Here is a 27682-nt window from a genome sequence, read left to right as displayed (position 1 = left end):
GTTTGGAACGTAAATAATTAATGACAGAAATTTAATTTTTGCTAAACTATCCCTTTAAGACGGTTTATCTTATTAGATATGTGAGCAAGAACAACGTAAAGGAAAAGAACCAACAAAACAACTACATATAACAAGTTATATTTTACTTCTGTGCTAACTGTATTTTTGGACATACACTACTGGTCAAAGGTTTTTGAACAGTAAGATTTTTAATGTTTTTTAAAGAAGTCTATTCTGCTCACCAAGCCTGCATTTAATTGATCCAGCAAAACAGCAAAAGCAGTAAAATTTTGAAATATTTTTACTGTTTACTGTTTTCTATTTGAATATATTTTAAAATGTAATTTATTTGTGTGATCAAATCTAAATTTTCAGCATCATTACTCCAGACTTCACTGTCACATGATCCTTTAGAAATCATTCTAATATGCTGACTTGCTGTTCAAGAAACATTTACTATTATTTTTGTTATCAATATTTAAAACTGTTAAGTACATTTTTTTCAGGATTCTTTGATGAATAGAAAGATCCAAAGATCAGCATTTATCTGAAATAAATAGCTTTTGTAACATTATACACTATACCATTCAAAAGCTTCAGTATGATTTTTAAAGAAATGATAGAAATGAATACTTTTATTTAGCAAGGATGCTTTAAATTGATCAAAAGTGAGAATAAAGACATTTATAATGTTACAAAAGATTTCTATTTCAGATAAATGCTGTTCTTCTGAACTTTCTATTCATCAAAGAAACCTGAGAAAATCCCACTCAGCTGTTTTCAACATAATAATAATACATTTTTTGAGCAGAAAATCAGAATATTAGAATGATTTCTGAAGGATCATGTGACTGGAGTAATGATGCTCCAAATACAGCGTTGAAATCAAAGGAATAAATTACATTTTAAAATATATCAAATAGAAAACAGTTATTTTAAATAGTAAAAATATTTCAAAATGTTACTTTTTGCTGTGCTTTGGTGAGCAGAAGAGACTTAAAAAATCTAAAAACACAAAAAATCTTACTGTTTAAAAACTTTTATTAATAGTGCAAAAATGGTTGAAGACCAAGGGATGACCCCATTTAGATAAACATATGCTTACCTCTGCCATGTTGCTCAGTCCTGTATCTGGTTCGGAAGCTCTGACTTGCAAGTGATGGAGATGTTGTCCACTCTCAAAGTCCACAGTACGAGTCAGACTAAGCGCACCACTCTCTTGATTTATGCTGAACAGGTTGCTTGGGTTCACCAGCAGCATATAGGACAGAGTCTTCCTCTGGAACGAGATAGCCTGGACCACTGCCACCCTACAGAAACATAAAAGAAATAGAATCAGTGCACATGCCAGCATTTAATTTATACACTATGTATTCTATAAGAGGATGGAAACTACACTGTCATGGTATTCTCGTGAACAAGCAGCAGAAACTGACACGAAAGAGAAGAACTTGTTGAATAAAGTCATTACTTTAGTTTTCTTTGTTTTCTTCTCTCAAAAGCAACGGCCAGTTTTGCTAGTATCCCACCAAAAAAAGTGGCCCAAATACAAAGATCTGGCAACCTCTTGCCATACAAACACTGTCAGTTTAAACCAAGCTTTAGAATGGAGCTGCTTTTGTAGGCAGCAGACAGCAAGGCAACTCACAAGATTTTAGGAAAGGGCTAATGTCTCTACAGTTACAAATGGGAAATAATGCATGTCTGAGATATCTCAGTTGTTCTTTGTGGCTCGCGTCTCATGTCATCACCCCCTTCCACACTCTTTAACTTTAATATGTCTCTCTTTTTCTCTCTTTTTTTAACATGTCTCTCTTTCCATGATTAGCTGTCCTCTCCTCCTTCACACAGATTATTATGCTCAGTTCTGTGCCAGTGCCCGAAGGGAGAAGTTCAGACATTGCTCTTCATGTTTATCCAGAAGTTTCTTTTAATAAATATTTGAATTTGAACACGCTTTCAAATTCAGAGCCTGGGGACAAAATGATGCATCTGTGTTCCCCCCTCTGCCACAACCCCCTCTATTCACTTCGTCCCCCTCTCTCAACCTCCGCTATCCCTCCGGGCGAATTGTTTCATGCAACAGATGACACATAAAGCTTTGGAGTTGGCCACGTTCACACAATCCTTCTCTTACCCTCTAATGAGCAGCAAATTCTGAATCTTTTTACATGTAGACGCACACAAACACGCCTACTAACACACACAGCTTCCTGTACTCACGCTTGGCCCACCCCGGTGCTCTCTGGGATGTAGATCGTGTAGGTGGTGTTGGTGAACTGAGGGGGCCGGAAGCCGGCCAGTATGAAAACAGAGGCATGCGGACCCCTCCTGCCCCGCAAGTCCACGGCCTGGACGGTCAGTGTGTATTCCTTACTGGGGGTCAGAGGTCGCCCTGTGGTCTTTACTTCTCCTGTTGTTCGGTCCACTTCAAATGAATCTTCTCCACCTGTCACAAAATACACACCTATTTAATGGAGCAAACAAAATAAAATAAAATAAAATAAAATAAAATAAAATTCTAAGGGCAATATTTATCAAATATATTTTGATATTAAGATTTAGGTTTCTATTTTTTTAAATTATAAAACAAAATAAAAATAAAATAAAATTCAAACTATAAGGGCAATATTTCTAACATATATTTTAATATTAAGATCTAGGTTTCTATAATTTATTAGAATAAAATAAAATAAAATAAAATAAAATAAAATAAAATAAAATAAAATAAAATCCAAGGGAAATATTTATAAAATGTAGTTTAATATTAATATCTAGGTTTCTATAATTTATTAAACTAAAATAAAAATTAACATTTATAAAATTATATTTTAATTTTAAGATCTAGGATTCTATAAATTATTCAAACAAAATAAAAAATAAAATAAACCAAAATAAAAATTCTAAGGGCAATATTTATAAATCATATTTTAATATTACAATTTAGGTTTCTATTATTGTATTTTGTAATCTATATTTTTATGATTAATTATTTTTAAAATTATATTTATAAAGGATGTCATGGTCAGTGTTTTTATTGTTAACTAAAACTAAAACTATTAAAAATACTTTTGATTATGCTAAAATAAAAAAAAGAAAGAAAATGAAATAAAATTCTAGGGCCAATATTACAAAATGCATTTTAAAATTAAAATACACATTTCAGTAATTTTATCATGTAGTCAGGTTTTTTAATGATATATTATTTTCAATGCAAAAAAAAAAAAAAAAAAAAAAAAATTAGATGAAAAAATATAACCTTTAAAAACTTCTTAATGTTGCACTCACTGAAAAGTTGAAGTACTGAATTTAACAATTAAAACCTAAATTGAATAAAAATGTAACTAAAAATTTAAACAGGATCAAAGTCAAAATATGAGTACATATATTAATAGTAACTTGTGACTTGTGGCATGTAACCAATTTGCGAACATCGCCTAAAACTGTGATGTGGCACTTGTTTATAATCACATATTAAAAGAGCAACTCTTGTAAAGTTCAGCTCAAAGTGCAAGAACATTACAAAGACAAAGTCACAAAAGCCTTGGAGTCTTTTTACACACATTAAGAGTGTGGGACCCTTCTGCCAGCTGTGGTTCAGTGCATCTGTGTGTGTGTGAGAAGCAATATGCTCCCCTCCGTTCCTCCTTCAGGACAATTGCAAGACAAGAGCTCATTTTAACCGCTGTCCCCTTAAGCATGTCGTTATTTGGAAGCAGAGGAAGAGGAGGTGGATGAAGAACACAGCTGCTGAGGCGGAGCACGTCTCCCAGCTGCACCCGCTCCGCCTCGCCCTTTCTGCAGCTGCCGAATGCTCATCTGCTACGATCAGAGGTTCTGATCCAGAATCATGCTTGATTCTGTCCTTACAAACTCTCTTCAAATAATTAAAAAGTTATCAAGTTCAAGTTTTTTGAACGTTTCTAAAAAAAAATCTCTTATGCTCAAAAGGGCCGCATTTAATTGATTAAAAATACAGTAACATTGTAAAATATTATTACAATTTAATAGAGCTTTTTCAATTTTAATATATTTTAAAATATAATTTATTCTTGTGATGTCAAAACTGAATTTTCAGTTTCCAGCAGCAAAAGATCCTTCAGAAATCATTCTAATATGCTGATTTGGTGCTCAAAAACATTTCTTGTTATTATTAATAAAAACAGTTAAAATCAGTTGTGCTGATTCATTTAATATTTTTGTGAAATTATTGTTTTGATTTTTTTTTTTCAGAATGATTTTTTTTTATAAATACAAAGTTTAAAAGGACAGCATTTAAAACAAATCTTTTCTAAAATTGTAAATAAATTTAATCTGCATTTTTATGATTTATTATTTTTAAAATAATAAAATAAAATAAAATTCTAAGGGCAATATTCATAAAATACATTTTAATAATAAGATTCAGGTTTATATTGTTTTATTTGGTAATCTGTATTTTTATGATTTATTATTTTTTCAAATTATAAAATAACAAAAATAAAATACAAAGTTTAAAAATACAGCATTTATTTGAAACAAATCTTTTCTAAAATTGTAAATTAATTTAATCTGTATTTTTATGATTTATTATTTTTAAAATGATAAATTAACAAAAATAAAATAAAATAAAATAAAATAACAAAATACAAATTTTAAGGCAATATTTATAAAATATTTTTTAATATTAAGATCCAAGTTTTTATCATTTTATTTCGTAATCTGCATTTTTAAGATTTATTATTTTCAAAACTATGAAATAACAAAAATAAAACACAAAGTTGAAAAAAACAGCATTTATTTGAAACAAATCTTTTCTAAAATTGTAAATGAATTTAATCTGTACTTTTATGGTATAAAATAATATATATATATATATATATATATACACATATATATTATTTTATCTTTACAATGATCTTAATATATATATATATTTTATTTTATTTTATTTTTTTTTAAGATCAGTTTAAGTTTAAAAGAACAGTATTTATTTGAAACAATCTTTTCTAAAATTGTAAATGTTACTTTTGATCAGTGTGATCCAATAAAATATTTATCTTGCATTTATTTGCATTATGAATTATGATTAGTGTGTTGTATCTATTGTGAAGACTTTGTAAGGCGCCACATACAGCAGAGTGCCTGCAGTCCTTTAACTATGAAAATATTCATAATATAACATGGCCTTGATTTTGTTAAGGACAATTTTTCATTAAAATAGTATTAAGCAAATTGATTAAGTGCCACTGTGCAACATAACATGGCTGGAATGCTATACTGACCAATCAGCATCCAAGACCAGAACTGTCCGCTTTAAAAATCCTGTTTAATTTCTGCAGAATCAAGGTCTAAAATCTATGCCTGCCTAAAACATTACCACTTTTTGTCCTACAAGGACTAGTAATTCATTCTGTACGTGCAAATCTAGTCTAACTGACAATGAATGACATTCAACTAAAAGACAGATCAAAAACTTGGAGGAAGAACGCTGTAGGCAACGGCACCGAAAGACAGAGTTTATAAACATCTGAGTGTAATATCACCAGAGACAGAATATTTATAGCAGAGTCTAAATCCTTATGGACCAGAGAAGTAATTTTGTAATGTCACAACATATCAGATGATGAATGACTAGCCATTATGAGAGGTTATGATGTTTCTGAAGATGTCCTGGAGGTACAATAAAACCAGTATGGCACACCTTTCCCAACGCACACATATACGTGCAGATCAGAGCTGTGTGTTTAAATCACATTTAGTCTGTTTGCTTCTGACTAATTAGACTGAATTCCACAGCGAGGCTGTGTGTGAAGCATGCCTGAGATTCATTTAACCTTGGTTGGTCTCTGTGCACTAAATAAAATCACTTAAACACGAGTGAATAGCTATGGAAACGGCATGGATTATATTAGTGACTTAATGCTTTATGCTATTTCTATCACAGTGTTAACTAGCTGGCTAATGAAAAAGGCATGTCATTGCCATTGTTTCAAAATAAAAGCATCTCTATGGTGTCCATTATAATTTCATGGCAAACTCTCCAGAAAACTTAACAAAACTCCCTGTTAGCATATGCCTAAGTATTTGAATTTCTGTCACCTGAACTAAACATTGTAAGAGGTTAAAATTATTAGAATAGACATCAGTCTATTCAAACCCACCATCAACTAAAATGAAGTGAGCTGTTCCCATTGAGCCATCGCCACTTCGGGCCACAAGCTTGTAGACCACAGAGCCAGCACCAGTGTCAGGGCCCACAGCCGCCAGATAGGGGTAGGGGAACATGGCCCACTGCAGATCTGACAGATTGGGAAGAGTCAGAGTCAGCCGGCAATGGTACCATTCATCACCTACAGAGAGAGAAACAGACAAATATGTTGTGAGTTTACAAGGAGATCCATCACAAAGCAAAAGCACTTCTTTCACTTGTTTATGTTGGGATATTGTAGAAGTCTGAATTATTGTTATGCATTTTATGCATTACAGAACATAAAATAACAATGCAAGTCCACCTACAAAAAGTTAATTCAGTTATTTATCAGGAAAAAAAAATCTAATTAAAAAAAGATGCTCAAAATGAATGTTTTGTGTTATGCATTTTCTGCATTATAATACAGAAAATAACAATGGAAGTCCTACTAAAAGTATGGAAGCCCGTTTCTGTTCACTAATTGCAACTTTTTATCTCACAGTTCGGACTTTTTTTGCATTTGCATTTGCAAGTTTACATCTCACAATTACAACTTTCTTTCTCAGAATTGCATGATACAAACTCACAATTGCGAAAAACACCCCCCTCAGAATTATGCAATTTAAACTCGCAATTCTGAGAAATAAATGGAGAATTGCAAGATATAAACCCGCAATTCTGACTTTTTTCTCAAAATTGCGAGTTTATATCTCACAATTCTAACTTTCTTAGAGTTTATATCTTACAGTTCTCACTTTATTTTTCAGAATTGCTAGTTTATCTGAATTCTCATTTTATTTTTCAGAATTGTGAGTTCGTCTCACAATTCTGATTTTTTTTCCCAAAATTGCAAGTTGTTATCTCATAATTCTGATTTTATTTTCTTAGAGTTGCGAGTATATATCTCGCAATTCTCACTTTATGTCTCAGAATTGTGAGGTTGTCTCAATTCTCATTTTGTTTTTCAGAACTGTGAGTTTGTCTCAGTTATGACTTTTTTTCTCAAAATTGCAAGTTTATATCTCGCAATTCTGACTTTATTTCTCAGAATTGAGAGTTTATATATCACAATTCTAAAAAAAAAGTCAGAACTGTAAGATATAAACTCGCAATTCTGAGAAAATATCATTCTTTTTTCCTTCCTCAGAATTGGACTTTATAACTTTCAATTGCGAGTTTATATTTCACAATTCTGAGAAAAAAGTCAGAATTGCGAGTTCATATCCCGCAACTGCAAAAACAAAAAATGTAATATATACAAAAAAAGTCAGAATTGTGAGTTTATATCTCACAATTCTGACTTTACAACTCGCAATTGCAAATTTATATTTTACAATTCTGAGAAAAAAAGTCAAAATTGTGTGTTCATATCTTACAATTCTGACTTTTTTCTGAGTTTATATCTCGTAATTCTGACTACACACAGTTGCAAGTTATTAAGCCAGAATTGTGAGATATAAGCTATATAAGAATTCCCCTCATAATTGGACTTTATAACTTGCAATTACGAGTTTATGTCTCACAATTCTGAGAAAAAAGTCAGAATTGTGAGTTTATATCCCGAACTGTGAGAAAAAATACATACAAATTTGCATTTCTAATAAAAATAGTCAGAAATGTGAGTTTATATCTCACAATTGTGATTTCATAACTCACAATTGCGAGTTTATATCTCACAATTCTAAGAAAAAAAAATCAGATGTGCAAAAATGTATATCCCACAATTCTGACTTTATATATGCTATTCTGACTTCATAAAAAAAAAAATATATATATATATATATATATATATATATTTTTTTTTTTTTATTCAGTGAAGGAAACAGACTTCTGTAAAAAGTTAATTCAGGTATATATCAGGAAAAAATATAATTCTTGAGGAAGATGCCAATATTTTAAATGCATTTTATGCATTACAATACATTAAATAATGTAAGACTAATTAGAAAGTTCATGCAGCTATTTATGAGAAAATATAAGACTAATTTATGTTTTTTCAAAAAAAAAAAAAATCTAATACTATTCCTATAACTACTAATTACATATGGTAATTAAGATAAAATTAATAATTCTCTTAAATTAGAAATCACTTGAATATGGGAAGAAGCAGAAACTAATATGGTTTCAAAGGGAAATGAGACTAATTAAGAACTACTGGATATTAACAGTATAGCAACAAACTTAAACCCTCTCAGAACACCTTAGCAACAAAGAGCAATGATAAATATAACAAAAATAAACTAATCTACCCAACAATATGCCCTAATGAGAGAAATTCAAGGCCTGTCATCTTGATCATGATACTCTTCTTGTTTTAACTCTTTTATGGTCTTCTTTTTGGAGAATGCTCATAATGCTCATCACAATCTCAGCTAAAAATCCCAAACACATCTTCCAAGGCCGCATCTATAGCCTCCGAAAGCACGTCTTCTAATCTCAATACCAGCCAAAAGAGCAGGAGGGATAAAGAAAGCCTTCAGCCACCCTGAGTTCAGTGACGCCTCTCGGCTTCAGACTGTCATTCAGCCCGAGGACGCTCGGCTACAAGAGAGAAATGACATTTCTGTAGAACACGTCATCTCTGACTTCCCCTGTAGGTCCTGAGGAAGTCTGCTGTCAGAGACACGATCCGCTCTCTCAGACGGCCTCGGAAGATCAGACGGAGAAAGAAAGGACTTAACAGAACAGAAATATCTTTTTTGGGGTGTTTTTGTGTTCTCTTTTCTCTGTTGTTTGTCTGTTTGTTTGTTTCCAGACTTGCATCGTGTTGTTTTTGACATTTCACGCAAAAGCGAGACAAGAGTGAGAATAAGAAGAAACTTCACATCTAAGGACCTCGTCAAGAGGGAACATACTAGCGTTACCCTCACTTCCTGTGTTTCATAGCCATGCTTTGGAGTATGTCAAGAGAGACTGATCGAGGGAGATGCAAAGAAAAGACGAAAGGCACAACGAGAGCAAAAGAGATACAAGGGTCGGGGGTTTGGGTGTCTCGCTTCTATATTTTCACATCTCTGTGTTGTGATCATCTGTGGAGTCAGGATGTGTCGTGCAAATGGATGGACTGGAGCTCACGTTGAGCAGACAGTCAAACAGATAAAGCCACATCAATACAAGCAGAGCAAAAACACAAACCAACAAACCCCCACAGATCACTGCACATGCTAAAGTCAACAAAAAATGACATTCTCTATGCAAATACATGTAAATCCTGTCAAAGTTGCTGTTGGTGTAATCAAATTCTGTGGCTGTCCACTTGCTGCTGTGTTTCACTGACGTTTGATGATAACACAGATAAATTATCAGTGGTCTACATGACTGAACCTAGCAAGATGTATGCTAAATACATGCATAAATGTATCCAAATGAAGGGACATTGGCTTTAGCAACACGGCAAGAAACAGAATAGTAATGCCTTACTGAATAACATTTGATTACAGGATTACAATATACAGGAACTGTATATTTTAGTGAAAGGACAATACTTAATGAATTAAGTATTATAAAAAATATACTGTTGATGCAAATAAATTATGCTGATCAAGCACTAGTATTTTTTATATGTAGATAAAATTTACTGGAAATAATCCATCCATGTGAACATACAACCATAACAACACACTTAAATGCAAGATCAAAACAAGTCTCTAAAACATGATAAATTCATAATACATTAACTCAGTAGCTAACACTTAAGTGTACAGTGTAATAAATTTAAACAAAAAGTAGCGTATAAAATAATAAATAATAATTAAAATAATAACTTATATATAATATGTAATATAACAAAATTTTCAAGACTGGTTATTAATTACATATTAATATAATAATTATTGAATTTTTTAAATAATAATATATAAATAATTAAATTAATAATATATGTAATTTATATATTTATATATATATATATATACACATAATTTTAAAGATTGTTTATTAATTAAATATTAATATAATAATAATTGAATTTTGTATGTAATGTAAATATTAATGTAAGTTTTTAATGCAAATTTTAATGTAAAATTATTTACTTTAAAATGTTAAATAATAATAATAATAAATAAATAATTATATATATTTTAATGTAAAATTATTTACTTTAAAATGTCAGATAATAATAATATATAAATAAGTATATAAATTATATGAATTATATATTACTCTGCCATTCAAAACTTCAGTATAATTTTTAAATGTTTTTTAAAGACATTTTCTGCCCATCAAGGCTGTGTTTATTTGATTAAAAATACAGAAAAACTGTAAGATTGTGAAATATTATTGCAGTTTAAACTAGTGGTTTCTAATTTAATATACTTTAAAACAGAATTTTTTCCTGTGATGCAAAGCTGAATTTTCAGCATCATTACGTCAGTCCTCAGCGTCACATGATCCTTCAGAAATCATTCTAATATGCTGAATTATTATTAATGTTGGAAACAGTTGTGCTGCTTAATATTTTTTGGAACCTATGTTACTTTTTCAGAATTTTTGAAGAATAAAACATTAAAAAGAACAACATTAATTTAGAAAAGAAGCTTACTGTAACAGTATACAGTACCGTTTAAATTTTGGGGTCAGTAATTTTTTTCACTAAAAAAGTGAAGATTTCTTTTTTAAATAAATGCTTTTAAACTTTTTGTTCATTCAAAGTACTGAATCATGTCAATGGACACTGTCTCAAAATGGGGGATGGTATTGAGGGTTTTCGGCCAAATTATGCTTGGCAGACGAGGCAAACGTAGGTGACTTCCTGCAGTGCGAGAGGCCAAACAGACACTTTAACTCTGTCCGGTACTGTTTGTGTACTTTATGAGCTCCACATTTTCATGTGTCTCCAAAGATCTGCGTTCTCCACGTGGACACACAGACCTTATAAGTGACCCTTCCTACCTCACACAGAGCTCTGTGTGCAGCCCACCACTGGAGTGGCCTAAAGACCCAACAGATGTGGATCAATCCCCAACATCCAACACCCACACCTGAGAGGCTAATGGGCCACAGGCTCAGTCAACAAACCTCCAGCGGGGAGAGGGCAGTTCAAGGGACGCCTGAGGAACCCTGGCGAGGCTTTCAACAAAGGGATCTCTACCCAACTCCTCCAAAACAGCTGTCGCAGTATCACCACATCCTGAAGATAGATAAACACCCCTTGGATGGGGAAAATGAGGAAGGAAAGTGAATGGTAACAAAATGCCTTTTAGCTATGATAGAAATAACAAGGCTGTCTGGTAATGAAAGAGATTTTGCTACCCGTTTCCTGACTGGGCATCTTGCTCTTTGTTTCAAAAGAACAATATGGAATCCCAACTGGGATCTCGTTCGCATGCACCCTTTGCATAAAACACAATGAAACAACTGCTTGATCTTTTCGGCATCGCAGTTTGCTAGCTCAGATAACGTGAGAAAAAATCTGAGGAGAAAGCGCAAAGGCCTTAGTGCGTTTGTTTACGCCTCGCTAATCCAAGCTAAGCCCGGATGGCGGTGAAGCAAAGCGTTGGATATAATATGCTCCGTGTATAAATAGCTGGTGAATTTCATCTAAGTCCACCCAAAGCTCTGTACTAATTTGAATATCAATACAGAAGATGTCACGGGTTGTTACGGTAAAAAAAACAAGACGAAGAGCGGATAAAAAAAGAGGGACGGAAACGGTGCGTGCTGTTTGTGTTGTGTTTTCGGCCTAATTTGGTGTACGGTAATTTGGCGAGAGGATGTAACAGAAGCCAATGCCGACTGAGGAAAATTAGATTCCATTCAAAGAGACTTAAATGGTCGTCAGCCGCATCGAACATGTGCAGCTTTTCTTTTGTTACCATGTTTGTCTGCATCTAAAAGAGCAAGTCAAAGGCACTGGAGGATAGGAAGAATACGACGCACTGCCGTTGAGCGGATATGAAGCGATGAATCAGTGCTGATTCACCATAAGCGCAAGAAAAAATGACAGAGGAAAAACTGCATTGCTTTGAGTTTGCTTTTTCATAATTTAACAGATTAAAGTTATGCTTCACTCATAGAAGGTTTTAGTCTGAAATTTTGGACAATAAAGCACAGAAAATTTGGTTTGGAAGAATTTGGAAGAAGCAAAAGCAAAAAGCTTCATTTGCTCTCAAATTAAAGGAATGGTTCATCCAAAAATAACAAACCTGCCATTGTTTACTCACTCTCATGTCGTTCCAACCCTGTATGACTTTCGTCTTCAGAACAAATATGAATAAAATCATTAATAATTTGAAAATCAATAAAGTCTGTTTGTGTCAAGCTAAAGAAAATATAAAAATAAAAACATAAAACCCATGTTAATATTACACAAATATTATTTAATCATCTTTGTTAATATTAGGTAATAAAAATACAGTCGTTCAATGCTTGGTCATGTTAGTTGCATGTTGCATCACAGTGCATTAACTAATAGTAACAAACACAACTTGTGATTTTAATAATGCATTAGTAAATGCTGAAATGTGACCCTGGACCACAAGACCAGTCTTAAGTAGCACAGATATATTTGTAGCAATAGCCAAAAATGAGTGCTGTCAGGCGATTAATCGCAATTAATCGCATTCCAAAATAAAAGTTTTTGCTTACATAATATATGTGTGTGTACTGTGTGTATTTATTATGTATATATAAACAGACACATGCATGTATATATTTAAGAAAAATGTTATGTTTACATATTAAAAAAAAAAAAAAAAATATATATATATATATGTTACAGGTCCCAGGCAGTTGGGAAGACTGTAAGCAGTAATCAACTTAGTAGGAAATGAGAGAGACGAGAGTTAGTTGTTGCTTTCACGGTCCTCTTTGTTGTCTTTTATTACACATATACATTTGTACTTCAGAGTCAGTAAAACACTTTGTATCACAAAATAGTTCATAAACATGTTGGAAAACAAATAATACACACTGTATAGAGACTTAAATCAAATCACATCAAGTCAAAGAAATAACGATATGAAACCTTAACCATAACAATGTATAGAAATGTATAGAAATGCTTATACAAAACTGACTGAGCTAGTGTCTCAGATAAGTTAAACAACTCAGGTAAGTAGTTCAAGCAAATAATACTCAATCAAATACTCAAGTGAAAACATAAATAATCTTTTATATGACATAAACATCTTAAAATTAATAAATAATCAGTTGAAACAAATTATTTGTTCATTAAAATGTGTAAATTACAGTTTGATATGACATTTAATTAGTTTAACTAACCTTAGTAGGAAATGAGAGAGACGAGAGTTAGTTGTTGCTTTCACGGTCCTCTTTGTTGTCTGAGGATGTGCTGTAGTCGTCACGGTAACTCAACTCTCTCTTAACTGCCATTCCGAATTCAGAAAATGCAGCTAAACTCTTTATTGTAAGCTCATTACAATACATTTAAGTAATTTAAATAAACCTTATATACACATATAAATAGAGATAAACAGGAAAAAAATGGAATATGTACAAATAATTTAATTTGTGACCCAAACTATATGTTGTGGGGTGGTCACACTCTCCCCAACAAAAAAGCTAATGCCTCCATATTTTGTTTAAATAACCTTATTGGTTCCTTTTTATCTTTCAGTAGGCAAATATGGGGTTATTTAATGGTGTCAGTGTCTGATATGGTATAAAAAGAGCAGGTATGTAGAATGTTGGTGTTGGATAAGAGTAGTATTGTGAATAACTGCTTGCTGGCATGGCTGATGTCCCACTAAACCCTAAAGTATTAACTGATGTGTGTGTCTGTAATGATGGCTGACCTAAATGTGAGTAGGTGAGTCTCTGCACTGGTCTTCGATTTCTTGTAGATCTTGTGGGTTCTATTGAAAGGGGATTTTGTGTAGTTGTGTGTGGGTTAGTTAGGATAACAGGAGTGCCTCTGTCTTCATGGATGCTCTTCGGTATGAATGCCTCCTCATCTACAGGTAAGTATTCTTCATCAGCTTGTGTTTCTACAGGTAAGTATTCCTTATCTATGCTCTCTGATACAAATGGCTCCTCATCTACAGGTAAGTATTCTTCGTCTGCTTGTGTTTCTGTTGGTTGTTCTTTTTGCTTGCTTTCTCTCTTTCCACTTACAGGTCCTCCGAGACTTGGAAGTGTAAGTTCTTCTGATTCTCTTCTCTCTTTTGACCACATAGGTTGTAGATTTTCAGCACATTTCTGTATATTTTCTGGCATCCTTATCCAGTAGTGTGTATTTTCATCCTCAGAGTCAGTCGTATCACTGTTTAATGAAGTGTCTCTCTTTGATTTAGACCTTGTCTTTCTTGTCATTCTGTTCTTCCCCTTTTCTGCTGCAGGTGGCATCTCTGATACAGGTGACAGAACAGGTAAGTCATTTACAAGGTGAAGCAGATTTCTATGCAGAGTACGGATTTTGGATGGGTCATTCTCTGGACAAAGTCTATAAACTGGAGTGTCATTTAGTTGTTCTTTAATGACGTATATTTGCTTCTCCCAGTAAGACTTAAGTTTTTCTGGTCCCCCTTTTCTCATCATATTCTGGACCAGCACTCTGTCTCCAGGATGCAGAGTGATTCCCTTCAACCGACGATCATAATATTTTTTTCCTTTTTCACTTGACAGTCTACTGTTTTCACTTGCAATTCTGTATGCCTCCTTCATTCGCGCAGCCCATCTGTCAGCATATCTTGTCTGAGACTCATCTGTTTCTTCTAAATTCAGTCCAAACAGTAGATCGACTGGCAAACGAGGAGATCGACCAAACATTAAGTAGAAGGGTGAGAATCCAGTTGCCTCATGTCTTGTGCAGTTATATGCATGGACAACACGTGGTAGATGCTCTTTCCAATTCTCCTTTTCCTTTTCTTGGAGTGTTCTCAGCATTTGTAGAAGAGTCCTATTGAATCGCTCAGCTGGGTTGCCTTGGGGGTGATAGGGTGTGGTCCTTGAATGTCCAACTCCAGAGAGTCTACTCAAGGTCTTGAACAGCTCATTCTCAAACTCTCTTCCTTGGTCATGATGCAGCTTATTTGGATATCCAAATCGTGGAATAAAATCATTGAATATCTTTTCGGCTGCTGTTCTTCCAGACTTGTTCTTGGTTGCATAAGCTTGAGCATATCTGGTAAAGTGATCAACAACAACTAGTATGTACTCAAAACCCCTTTACTTTTCTCCAAGTGGAGATAATCTATGGAAACGAGTTCAAGAGGAAAAGTGGTTGTGATGCTTCCCATTGGAGCCCTCTCATGGGTAACAGGCTTCTTTTGCTTAATACACGAACATCTTCTGGTAACATAATTTTCAATGTCAACTTTCATATGTGGCCAGTAAAATCTCTCCCTTGCCAGATGTATCACCCTTTCTGTACCCACATGACCCATATCATCATGAAGATGCTTCAGGACCTTCTTCTTAAATTCAGCAGGTAAGACCAGTTGTTTCTGATGAGTGGTCTTGCGATACAACAAGCCATTGTCGATGTGCAGTTTTTTCCACTCATGTAGTAACTTCTTGGCTGGACCATGCAACCCTCTTCTGACTTCAGTGGTGAGAGTTTGATTGTTTTCTTTAAGTTTGATTATTTCCCTAATAGCAGGATCTTCTTTCTGTGCTCTCTGTAACTCACTGTGATTTATTGTTGACAGAAAACCATGGTGAGAGAATTCTGGGCATGTGTTTGTAATGTCAGAGTTCTGAGTTGTATTGAGAGAAGCTATCCAGGCTACATCCCTTTTCTTTGCTACCTGGCTCCCTTCCCAGGTTGCATGAACTGCATCAACTGACATTTCCTCTGAACATGAGGCTACATACTGCTCTATGTCCAGAGGACAACGAGAAAGAGTGTCAGCATCTATATTTTCCTTTCCTGGTCGGTACTTGATGTCAAAGTTGTAATCGGACAATTCTCCCACCCAACGATGACCCACAGCATTTAGCTTGGCGGTGCTCATCACATAGGTCAGGGGGTTGTTATCAGTGTATACAGTGAAGTGAGATGCATAAAACAGATAATCACGGAATTTCTCACATATAGCCCACTTCAAAGCTAGGAATTCAAGCTTGCCAGAGTGAAGATTGTAATTTTTCTCTGCTGGGGTAAGAGTTCTAGATCCATATGCAATGACCCTTAACTTTCCGTTCTGCCATTGATAGAGAACTGCGCCTAAACCCTTCTCAGATGCATCAGTATGGAGAGTGAATGGAGAGTTGAAATCAGGATAAGCCAGGACAGGTGGATGGGTAAGAATGTCAATCAGTGTTCCCAGGGTATTCTTGTGTTCTTCAGTCCAGACCACTGGTGTTTTAGAAGGAAGCTGGTTACTTTTCCCTTTGGTTTTGTTGCTTCTTTCCATCACTCCATGTGCATTATTGCTCTTTATTTGCAGAAGATCATAGATGGGTTTGGCAATTCTAGAGAAGTCCTGAATGTATGTTCTGTAATAACTTAAGAATCCCAGCAATCTTCGTACTTCTCCAATGGTGCTTGGTGACTTTTCTCTTAGTGACAAAATGGCATTGAGGTCCTTGGGGTCAATGCGGACACCTTCACCAGAAACGAGTCGTCCCACATAGCGAACCTCTCTTTTGAAGAATTCACATTTATTCGGTCTGAGTTTCACTCCATGTTGTTGTAGTGCTTTTAATACCCTTCTAAGTCCTTCAAGGTGATCTTCAAAGGTCTTTGCATAACAGAGAATGTCATCGAGATAAGGTATGCAGCAATCATCTCGAAGGGAGTCCAGCATCTCTTCCATGCTTCTCTGAAATGCAGCAGGCGCATTGGTCAGCCCAAAAGGAATCCTTACCCATTCATATAACCCCCACGGTGTAATGAAAGCCGTCAAATGTCTGGATCCCTCAGCCATAAACCCTTGATGGTATGCCTTTCCTTGATCTAGAATGGAAAACCAGCTGTAACCCCCTAAAGTATCTGTTATGTCTTGTATACGAGGCAAAGGGTGTCTGTCCGGTACTGTCTTCTTATTAAGTGAACGATAGTCAATGCAAAGTCTAAGTGAACCATCTTTCTTTCTCACACATACAACAGGAGCAGAGTATGATGACTTGGACTTAACAATCCAACCTCTAGCCAACAAGTCTTGAATGTACTCCTTGACTTCCTGATAGAGTGGTTTAGGTACAGAGGCATATGTTCTTTGCACAGGTATGTCATCCTTTAATGTAATTGCCATCTGCAGGCTAGGAATGCATCCGATGTCATCATCGTCACGTGCAAAAGCTGCTGACTCTTCATAAAGCAATTCTTTTACCTGCTCTTGCTGTTCTTTATTGAGGTGGCTAAGATTAACTGGAGGATGCCAAAGTGTTGTAGAATTTCTTCCTTCATCCTTGGTACCAGCCAGAGAGTCCATACTGTTTACTTCCACCGACAAAGGTTGAAAATCAGCTTGATCAGTTTCGATTACTTTTCTGACTGTCTGAATGCTCCCTAGTGTGGTCTTTCGAGGCAGTGTGATGCTATGCATAGTTTGATTGCCAACAGGTATTTGAACATATGGTTTCTGTGGATTTTGAATTTTCAAAAGTCCCTCGCCAACAATCAACTGGTCCAACTGTGGACACTCCATGACAGGTTCGAACAGCACCATCGGACTGGTGTCATTGAAGTTGTCTGGAACACGGCACTTAACATGAGTGACACAACCTGAGTGGATAACAACATCTTGAGGTCCAACATTTATTGGGACCTGGATATCCAAATCTAGCTCGTTTGAAGTTTCCTGGTATTGAATGAGATTTATAAGAACATTGGCCTTATCTTCTTCAATTTCCATTGCTGTGCTGAGGAGGTTGACTAGAGTAAACAAGGCTTGGGTTCTATTTTCACCACCTCTTATAATTTCTTGTACAACATTAAACCCCAGAATGGGTCTGTCTAAGCCAATCCTGCTTACGAGAAAGGGAACATGTATAGCCAGTCTAGGGTCTTCATTCCCTAGAAGGTTAAGGGTAATCTCCACCCAACCATGAAAGGGTATTAGGTCCTTTTTTACATCTCTGACCTCCAGTTCCTGTGGGTCAATAATCTCGGTGAGTGGGCGAAGCTTTGTGTGAGGTAAGTACATTTCTTTCCAATGATAATCCATAATGCTGACCTGGGCTCCTGTGTCTAATAAAACACTGACAGGACAACCATTCATTGTACATTTCAACAGACACTTTTCTCCTACAAGCTGAGCAACTCTCATTTGATTGGACTGATTTGATAAATATGGAGAAGTGATGTTGTAGATTTGTTTTGACAAAGTTGAAGTAACTGTAGAGTCTTGTGACATTTCATACTGGGACGGATACTTTACTTCGATCACTGGTTGTCCCTGTGCAGTGATCGTTCCCGGTTTCCCTGGTTTCTTGACGTCCGAAGGCAGCCTCCTGCTCTGTGTCTCTCTGCACCGCACGTAAAACAATGGCTGCAAGTGGTCACATTTTTATCTATGCATTCGTGGCACCTTGACTGTCGCTGTCTTTGAAGAGGGTGTCTACTCGAAGAGAATTGTGTTTGGGGTCTTGACTTGTATTGATGCTGTGATTGATACTGGGTCTGAGACTGCACCCGTGTATCTGGATTGTACAGTGGCATGGTAGATGGTAGGAATGGTGTCGGATGCTGAAAGTCGAAAGTAGGCTGTTGAGGTGATTGCTGATGTCTTTGAGGTTGTAACTCACTGTACTCGTGCCATGAATTAGGAAAATTTGGCATTCCAGACCGCTTCAAGGAGTCCACTGCAGTAGTTAAAGCTTCTATTTGTTCCTTCAGCTGCTGAATGGTCTTATCTTTAGTTGTCTCATCCACTCTCACCATTTCTTTAGCCCCACTGTCAGACTCAAATTGTGCGCTGTGTGCATGGACCACCTTATGACGAGTAGACTGTCCCAGCCGGCGTTGTCTGTCACTTTCATCACTTGTAATTCTTATTATATGCCTCAGCAGGGTTTCATCAGAGACATTGGAATCTGAAAGGAATGGTCTCAGCTCTCGCCGAATGTCACTGTGCTTTAAGCCGATGCCTTGTGAAACAGTATGGATAAATACACTCTGAACTGTGCGGTCATCGTATTTGATGTCTGAATTCACTTGTCTAGAACAGAACAGTATTTTCTGTTTTAAGCTGATCATGCGGTACAGGAACTGTTGTGGTGTCTCATGGTCATGTTGCTTGGCAGTCATAAGTTCCTGAAAAAGTTCAGTACTGCTGCTTTCACCTAGATGAGACTGGAGAAAACTCTTCAATTCTGCTACAGTCACGTCATCCTTGGTTATTAACATATCTTTAAAATTTCCAGGTTTGATCATACGGAGCACCCCTCTAATAATTTCGCTTTCAGTGTAGCCTTCCTTAATGCCTTCATCTATTTGCTTGCACAGATTGCTGAATCTTATGTCAGACACACTGTCTCCTATTTGTCCCCCATGGATCTTGAATTCTCGACGCTGCAACATTGCAATGTCTCTGATGGAGACCATGGTGTCAGGTGCAGAGTGAGATGGGCTGTGGTCATTAAATTCCTGCCTTTGAATGCTGGAATATACAGGATTATTATTGTATGGAAAATGTGTGTGTGACGTGACTGTGGGTGTAGGTAGTGTGGCAGGTTTAGCTTTACTGGCTAAAAGCTTTCTACCTAACTCCTCATAGTTTGATAGCATCCTCTGATACTCCTCCTCTGATGTGTCTGTGTTATGAGGTGCAACAGATGGCTGAGTAACCTTTTCAGTTCTAATAGCACGTTGCTCTACAATTTCATCAATACCATCATTTAAATTCATTAACACAGTCATCCCTTGGTCAGGTAGCCTAGATAATTCACAACTATGCATGTAAGTAACAATATAATTAATGTAGCTCTCTTCTTCACCATCCTTTAATTGTGTGACATCTGCATCTGGTGCTGGGTGAATGTCTTTTGCCAACTGGAAGAGTTCACCTTTGTTCAAAGTGTAGACTTTCTTCTTGATGTTCCAGATAAGTCTCTTTCTTTCTTCGTCGGACATGATGCACTCTCAGGTAGATCTGGTTGTGTTGTGATGCTCTTGGTCAGGATGATGCTAGTCACCTGCTCCCCTTAGCCTCTCACACACACGTTGCTCCCCTCCTGAAGAATGTGCTTTGCTGTCCCTTGGTTCAAAATCACCGGACCAGGCGTCTTCAAAGTAGCGCTGATCCCGGACGAGCCCCCAAAATCTGTTACAGGTCCCAGGCAGTTGGGAAGACTGTAAGCAGTAATCAACTTAGTAGGAAATGAGAGAGACGAGAGTTAGTTGTTGCTTTCACGGTCCTCTTTGTTGTCTTTTATTACACATATACATTTGTACTTCAGAGTCAGTAAAACACTTTGTATCACAAAATAGTTCATAAACATGTTGGAAAACAAATAATACACACTGTATAGAGACTTAAATCAAATCACATCAAGTCAAAGAAATAACGATATGAAACCTTAACCATAACAATGTATAGAAATGTATAGAAATGCTTATACAAAACTGACTGAGCTAGTGTCTCAGATAAGTTAAACAACTCAGGTAAGTAGTTCAAGCAAATAATACTCAATCAAATACTCAAGTGAAAACATAAATAATCTTTTATATGACATAAACATCTTAAAATTAATAAATAATCAGTTGAAACAAATTATTTGTTCATTAAAATGTGTAAATTACAGTTTGATATGACATTTAATTAGTTTAACTAACCTTAGTAGGAAATGAGAGAGACGAGAGTTAGTTGTTGCTTTCACGGTCCTCTTTGTTGTCTGAGGATGTGCTGTAGTCGTCACGGTAACTCAACTCTCTCTTAACTGCCATTCCGAATTCAGAAAATGCAGCTAAACTCTTTATTGTAAGCTCATTACAATACATTTAAGTAATTTAAATAAACCTTATATACACATATAAATAGAGATAAACAGGAAAAAAATGGAATATGTACAAATAATTTAATTTGTGACCCAAACTATATGTTGTGGGGTGGTCACATATATATATATATATATATATATATATATGATAAAGTATATCAATTAATTTTTTTTAGAAAACAACTAATCGTTTTGCTTCCTCGGCTAGGATCGTTTAGAGCCCTTTGAAGCTGAATTTAAACTGCATTTCGGAAGTTTAAACTCACAGGCATCACAGAAGCCCACTATATGGAGAGAACTCCTAAAATGTTTTCTTTACGACTGAAGAAAGAAAGACATGAACATCTTGGATGGAAAGGGGGCGAATAAATTATCTGCACATTTTTGTCAGTGCCAATAGCCTCGTGGGTAGTGCGCCGACATATAGCGCCGTTGCACTGCCTGTGTCCCAAGTTCGAAACCCAGCTTGTGGACCCTTCCTGATCCCACCTCCCTCTCTCTCCAACTTTGTTTCCTTTCCAACTACCCTGTCCTATCTAAATAAAGGCAAAAAAATTATAATAATAATTATCCATACATTTTTGATCTGGAAGTAAACTTCTCCTTTAAAAATACTTCATCATTTTGAAATTTGTGCCATTGTTGGTCTGTTAGAGAAGGACTACATCAGCACCAAACCAAAGACTCTGAGAAGCCAGAAACCATGCGTCTCTCCTCACTCTGAACCCTTCCTGATACCGTGTCCCTGAAGTGCGTCTTGCAGCCAGATACCTCCCTACAGGACCACCTGAACAGATGATCTGGAATTACACACACACACACACAGCATAGGGAAAGACTCGCAGGTGTCTTGGTGAATGACAGCGTAGGCCAAGTTGTCATAGTGACTGGGAAGGTGCAGGTGTCCCCCTGAGTCAAGTCTCCGCTTTGCAGGGTTAAGTCTTTGTGACATGCAAACAGCACGCCGGTGAGCTCGCGTAATTGCCTTGTCCTTGCTGGGCTGGCAGAAGCAGTTTTTGCGTTGCGGTCTAAAAAGAGAGCTCTTTTCATGCTCAATTAAACACTCAACGATGTATATCTCATTGTTGTTCTGATGACATGCTTTTCCAGGGATGTAATTAAGTTTTCAAATCAGGGCCTTTGTCTTTCTCTCTCTCTCTGTCACCCTCACTCATGAACTGCACATTGAAATTCCTCCGGGTGAGACGTCTCAAAGAGTGAGGGGTATGCAAAAAGGAAACTGTTTTTAATTTGATCAGTTGTGGCTATCTACATGAAACTTCAGCAGACACACACCACCAAGCTGCTCCACCTCATCCAGAAACAATCCAAAACCGATTGTTTTGGTGCAGATCAATGCACGATCGCCATCTTCAAATATGCACTGAATGAACAAGAAAAGCACATCAGGTTCTGAAACAAATGTTCCAAATGAGCCAGGAGTGAAAACGACGTCTCACACTGAGCAGGGTGAAAGGACTCCAGCTTGAGGACCCAAACACACACACAAAGGGAGAGAGAGTATGACCGTTAGTGTAGGTGTGTAAGTGTGCATACTAATCTGTAGGCAGTGACAGAGGGCAGTGTGTGACACAGACAGGGCCTCATTATTGAAGTACTGTGTGTGTTTGTAGACTGTGGGGGTTGTTCTGACCCAGCCAGAGCAAGAAAGCACAGTGCATCCTAATTAATGATCTTGCATTGTGGCCCACTTTTAGTCAAACACACACGCACACACACACACACACACATATATACTGCACAAATATCTTGCAAAGACACTGAAAGAAGAAAAATGTGAGATCAACAATTAGTTATTGTTTTTCGGATTATTAGCCATTAAAAGCAGGACTGAACTCTTGGGGACACATATGAGTCATTCTATAATTATGGGTACATGTCATGACTATCTTTTCACTTCAAGCAATGATCGCTTTTATATCAGGGGACATTTCTAATTAATTTAATACAAAAATCCAACAGTTTCGGTATATATTTCTTTGTGTTTATATTTGTCCAAAATAATCATTAAATTATGAGAAAGCATTTTAAAAAATATTTTGCTCATGCAGCTACATTAAATCATTCATTTTGTGTATGTCTGAGAAATCAGTGTCAGCAGTGTTACTTCCTATAAAACCCCCTATAAAACAGCAACGGTTTGTTCCAAAGTCACAAGTCCAACATCCCCTGATGTAATTTCCTTTTTTGGAGGAAAATTTGAAGACAGTGTGGTAGGTCATAACTTCTCCTCTTCAATATTTTATCTATATTATTGTCTGCACATAGAGTAGATTAATTGACTGTCAACTGTGTTATCAACATGTTCTGGTGAACTTGCGTCACATTTTTTATTTATAAATATGTAGAGAAAAAAAAAAAAAAACATTAAATTCATCAAAGTCATGTACTAACTAGTAGACCATGGTCAGCAGTTTGCACAAGGCCTTAAAATGGCCAAACTGTGTTACTTTATCAGCTGTGTTATGTGTGTGGGGTTTTTTTGTGAAAAGTCTTTTAAATGTTAACTAAACCATCAGAAAAAGATGTGGATATCTCTGGAGATGAAAGTCTTGGGTAAGGATGGTGAATAGCACTAAATTTAGCATACTGTGGATTTATGTTAAAGAAAAGTTCCATCCTTCATGATAGCATCCCACAGAATGCCCATTATAAAGCCCCAAATTCATATTTTTAAATTAGTCAGACAGATAACCTCAGCAGTTTGCACAAGGCCCTAAAATAGCCAAAATGTGTTACCTGTCAATTGTGTTACTCATTAACTGTAACACAGTTGACATGGATTAACACGGTTGACAATGCTGGCAATTTAGTGTCAATTTATGCTCACACTGAGTGTTGTTGATAAAAAAAAAAATATTCACAAACTATTGTCATTACACAGAAATTACATAGGAATTGCCTAAAATCATGATTTTCATTATAATGGATAAACTTAACTGATCTAACAACGGCCACACTTTCTATGATTTCAGTATTCATAATATTATATACACATTATATTCACATTTGTCAAGGGTTATAAAGCATTCAGAATTCCTCATTATTGACTTAAACATTTATAATATTACAGATTTGACATATGCCTATTTCTGCTTGGTCATGACTGACTAAAAAGTTTTTATCTTAAAGAAAGTTTTCTCTTTTTCTTCTAATGTGTCCTGTCAGCTGTGTTACTCTTGTTGTGTTATGTGTGGTTTTTATGTCAAAAGTCTTTTAAACTTTAAACTGAGAACTAATCCATCAGAAAAAAGATGGGGACATCTCTGGAGATGAAAGTCTTGGGATTGTGGATTGTGGATCTAAGGACTGTGAATAACACTAAATTTAGCATACTGTGGATGTATGTTAAAGAAAAGTTCCATACTTCATGATAGCATCCCACAGAATGCCCATTATGAAACCCCAGATTCATATTTTTAAATCAGTTAACCTCAAACATTGAATAGATTCAAAGACCTTCAAACCAATTTCACCTGACACAGCATTCGTCCGTAACACAGTTGACAAAATAATGAATCAAATGTTAATTTTCATTAACATTTTTAAAAAGTCATTAGAGTTTATGCTTGCCAAATAATTAATTTAGCACATTAAGGGGATATATTATTCAACTACCTAGTTTATTTATCAAAAAAGTATACTCATTTCCTGACTTTTTGGCTGACACGAAATGTACCCCTAAATATAGAATAACTCATATATGTGACCCTGGACCACATAAGTCGCTGGGGTATATTTGTAGCAATACCCAAAAATACACTGTATGGGCCAAAACTATAGATTTTTATTTTATGCCAAAAATCATTAGGAAATTATGTAAAGAACATGTTCCATTAAGATATTTTGTAAATTTCCTACTGTAAATCTATCAAAACGTAATTTTTGATTAGTAATATGCATTGTTAAGAACTTCATTTGGACAACTCTAAAGGTGATTTTCTCAATATTTAGATTTTTTTTTGCATCCTCAGATTCCAGATACTCAAGTAATTGTATCTCAGCCGAATATTTTCCTATCATAACAAACCATCAATCATTGGAAAGCTTATTTATTCAGCTTTCAGACAATGTATTAATCTCAATTTTGGAAAAATGACCCTTATGACTGGTTTTGCGGTCCAGGGTCACATATCTGGTTGGTTATATCAGGCGATCTGATTTAAAAAGTCAAAAGCGTCTAGTAATACTAGTAATAACAAAGCCACATCTCTCCGAAACATGTTTTAACAAGAAGAAATCTACCACAAAGCCAGTTTTAACGTGCTGCTTCTCTCCTCCGCTCTCATTTAGACACAGTTGTTGAAAAAGAAACACAATTCACACACACGCTTCCACGCATCATACACATTCACAAAGTTTCCTGCAGGTTAATTAAGCCCATTTTTCACCGCTGATGAGAGCACGCAGAGAGAGAGATGAGGGGAGGAACTAAACACATATAATTATGTTTCCTCTGTTCTGTTGATTTCAAACCGACATCTGTGTGGGATGTTCTTACACACACACACGCACACACACACACACATGCACTGTCCTTGTCTCTCACTGACAAATGCAACTGCTCTATTCTCTTCTATGTTATATCAAAGCTCAGGCATGTTGTATATTTCATACACTGTCATCTAAAATACAAGCAATACTGCACCAGGGGGAAAAAGGAAAACAGACTTTCAAAAAAAGGAGAGAGAGAGCAGTGGAGCTGTTACACAGAGGAGAGAAACCACTCAGATAAATGCAACAACACGACTAAGAGATAGATCCTCCATCTTAGTGATGTGTTTTCTCTCTCACTCTCACTCCCCTTTTTTCCTCTTGCTGTTTATTTCCTTTTCATTTCAGCGGCTGAGATCTGATTGAAAGCCCCGAGGCTGTTTGTGGACACACGTCCTCACTCCACAGTGAAATACAGCGGGAGCCGCCGTGCAGGACAGCACAGCGCTGACCTAAACCACAAAAACATACACAAACACACATGCGCCACTCTAAACCGGTCGCCAACTGTTTTTCCTTTCTGTGTAAACTGAAATCAGACCCACACAACCATCTTCTTGAATTTTCTCTCCATCAACATTCTTTAGTTGGTCAAATGGCTCATTGGAGATTAAGCAAACTTGGTGTAATGTTCAGATTAGCATATTGGTCTCTAGGTACTTTAAAAAATCTGTTGAACATATTTAGGTGCCCTAAAAAATTGAATAATCCAGCCAAAACCATCAACCCACAAATTTTTGGTTTTTCAGAATTTTGGTGGATTTGAACCTTTCCAACAATGACTATATGATTTTGAGATCCATCTTTTCACACTGAGGACAACTGAGGGACTCATATGCAACTACAGAAGGTTCAAACACTCACTGGTGCTCCAGAAGGAAAAACGATGCATTAAAAGCCAGGGGTGTAAACTTTTGAACAGAATGAAGATGTCTACATTTTTCTTATTTTGCCTAAATATCATATTTCTTTCATCTAGTACTGCCCTTCAGAAGCTACAGAAGATGTTTCTCAGAAGACAAAATAAGTTACATTTACCCTGATCTTCAAATTTAAAAAGTTTTCACCCCTCGGCTCTTAATGCATTGTTTTACCGCAAACTTTATATAATTGCAATGATTACAGATTAAGAGTTGGGGGCATTTTACCCTTGAGAATGCAATTTTAACCAGGTGACCCCTCCAAAACGTAATTGGGCTAGTCTTCGACAAGATTTGAGTAGCAAGTGGGTGGGTTCTATTGTGGAAACCTGGCAAAACTAGAAAAAATTCTACTTTGCTGTCGTTTATATGGGTTTCAAAATATGTTAACAGGTTTGTTGCTGGTGTTCGGCACAGTTAAACCATGTCAGACTAGCTTGGACCAGTTACCACACAGCTGTACCACCTTAAGCTGGCATGACCTGGTTTTCCGAGTTCAAAGTGATGTCTAATTTCATAATCTTGTTCTGTAGATGATTAGAGTGTTTCAGCAAGTCATCCGGGATGCTGGGATTAAGATGCTGTCTGACCACAGAGATAGTAAAAGGCTTAGAAACATGGAAGGCAAGCACCTCTCTCTGACCACTCGTGGGCGAATCAAAGCCCAGTCAGCACAACACAGAAACTCAATTAGAGGCTCTGCATGTGTGTGCAAAGGGTTACGGCTGCTGAGTCCTAAGGTGAGATAATGACCGCGATCAGCACCAGCACACACCTCTCAAAGGAAACCTGCCAGTGCGGCACACGCTCTCTCTCACTCTCCTGGATGGAGTGGAGCCGTTATATCAAAGGATGTCTCATTACCTCTGATCTGCTCCAACTCAGACCCGGAGTCATTAAAGGGCGAGAGAACTCCTCTCTATGTCCCCTCACACATGCTACGTGGCACGTTTGGGCAGTGTGAAACCAAAAAGAGTAGAGGGCGAAGAGGCCCTGAGAGGAGGTGGAGAAGCAAGTTAACTTTGTGTTTGTTGCGTTAACTGATCAGCTCAGTCAAGTCTTTACCATCCCACTATTTTAATAATTTCGGAGCCTTGAACGTATCAGTTGCATTGCTGTCTATGCAGGGTCAGAAAGCTGTTGGTTTTCATCAAAAATATCTTAATTTGTATTTGAAGATGAACGAAGGACTCATGGGTTATAAGTAATTGATAACAGAATTGTAATTTTT

At 36.1% G+C, this 27682-nt stretch overlaps 3 protein-coding genes across 4 annotated transcripts in view; all 3 read right to left on the bottom strand.

The window, feature by feature from the left end:
• Positions 1–27682, bottom strand: part of si:dkey-22o22.2 (neural-cadherin) — a 146399-nt gene that overhangs the window by 66523 nt on the left and 52194 nt on the right. For both annotated transcript variants that reach the window (XM_051131281.1, XM_051131282.1), the window contains exons 2-4: positions 6144–6332; positions 2224–2449; positions 1106–1310 (exon numbers count right to left, since the gene is read on the bottom strand). In XM_051131281.1, coding sequence (XP_050987238.1) covers positions 1106–1310; positions 2224–2449; positions 6144–6332 — 620 coding nt within the window. The remainder of the gene's footprint in view (positions 1–1105; positions 1311–2223; positions 2450–6143; positions 6333–27682) is intronic.
• On the bottom strand, positions 12883–16680 carry LOC127178419 (uncharacterized). Its single transcript, XM_051131285.1, has 2 exons — positions 13394–16680; positions 12883–12927 (listed from the first exon to the last, which is right to left on the bottom strand). Exon 1 carries the CDS (start codon positions 15014–15016, stop codon positions 13745–13747), a length of 1272 nt encoding a protein of 423 aa, XP_050987242.1. The 5' UTR covers positions 15017–16680; the 3' UTR covers positions 12883–12927; positions 13394–13744.
• On the bottom strand, positions 16879–21136 carry LOC127178418 (uncharacterized). Its single transcript, XM_051131284.1, has 2 exons — positions 20853–21136; positions 16879–20386 (listed from the first exon to the last, which is right to left on the bottom strand). Exon 2 carries the CDS (start codon positions 20148–20150, stop codon positions 18462–18464), a length of 1689 nt encoding a protein of 562 aa, XP_050987241.1. The 5' UTR covers positions 20151–20386; positions 20853–21136; the 3' UTR covers positions 16879–18461.

This window comes from Labeo rohita, chromosome 16 (assembly GCF_022985175.1).
Source record: "Labeo rohita strain BAU-BD-2019 chromosome 16, IGBB_LRoh.1.0, whole genome shotgun sequence".
Lineage (NCBI taxonomy): Eukaryota > Metazoa > Chordata > Actinopteri > Cypriniformes > Cyprinidae > Labeo > Labeo rohita.
The sequence above is the reverse complement of the archived record's forward strand: the minus strand, read 5'-3'. Positions and strand labels throughout refer to the sequence as shown.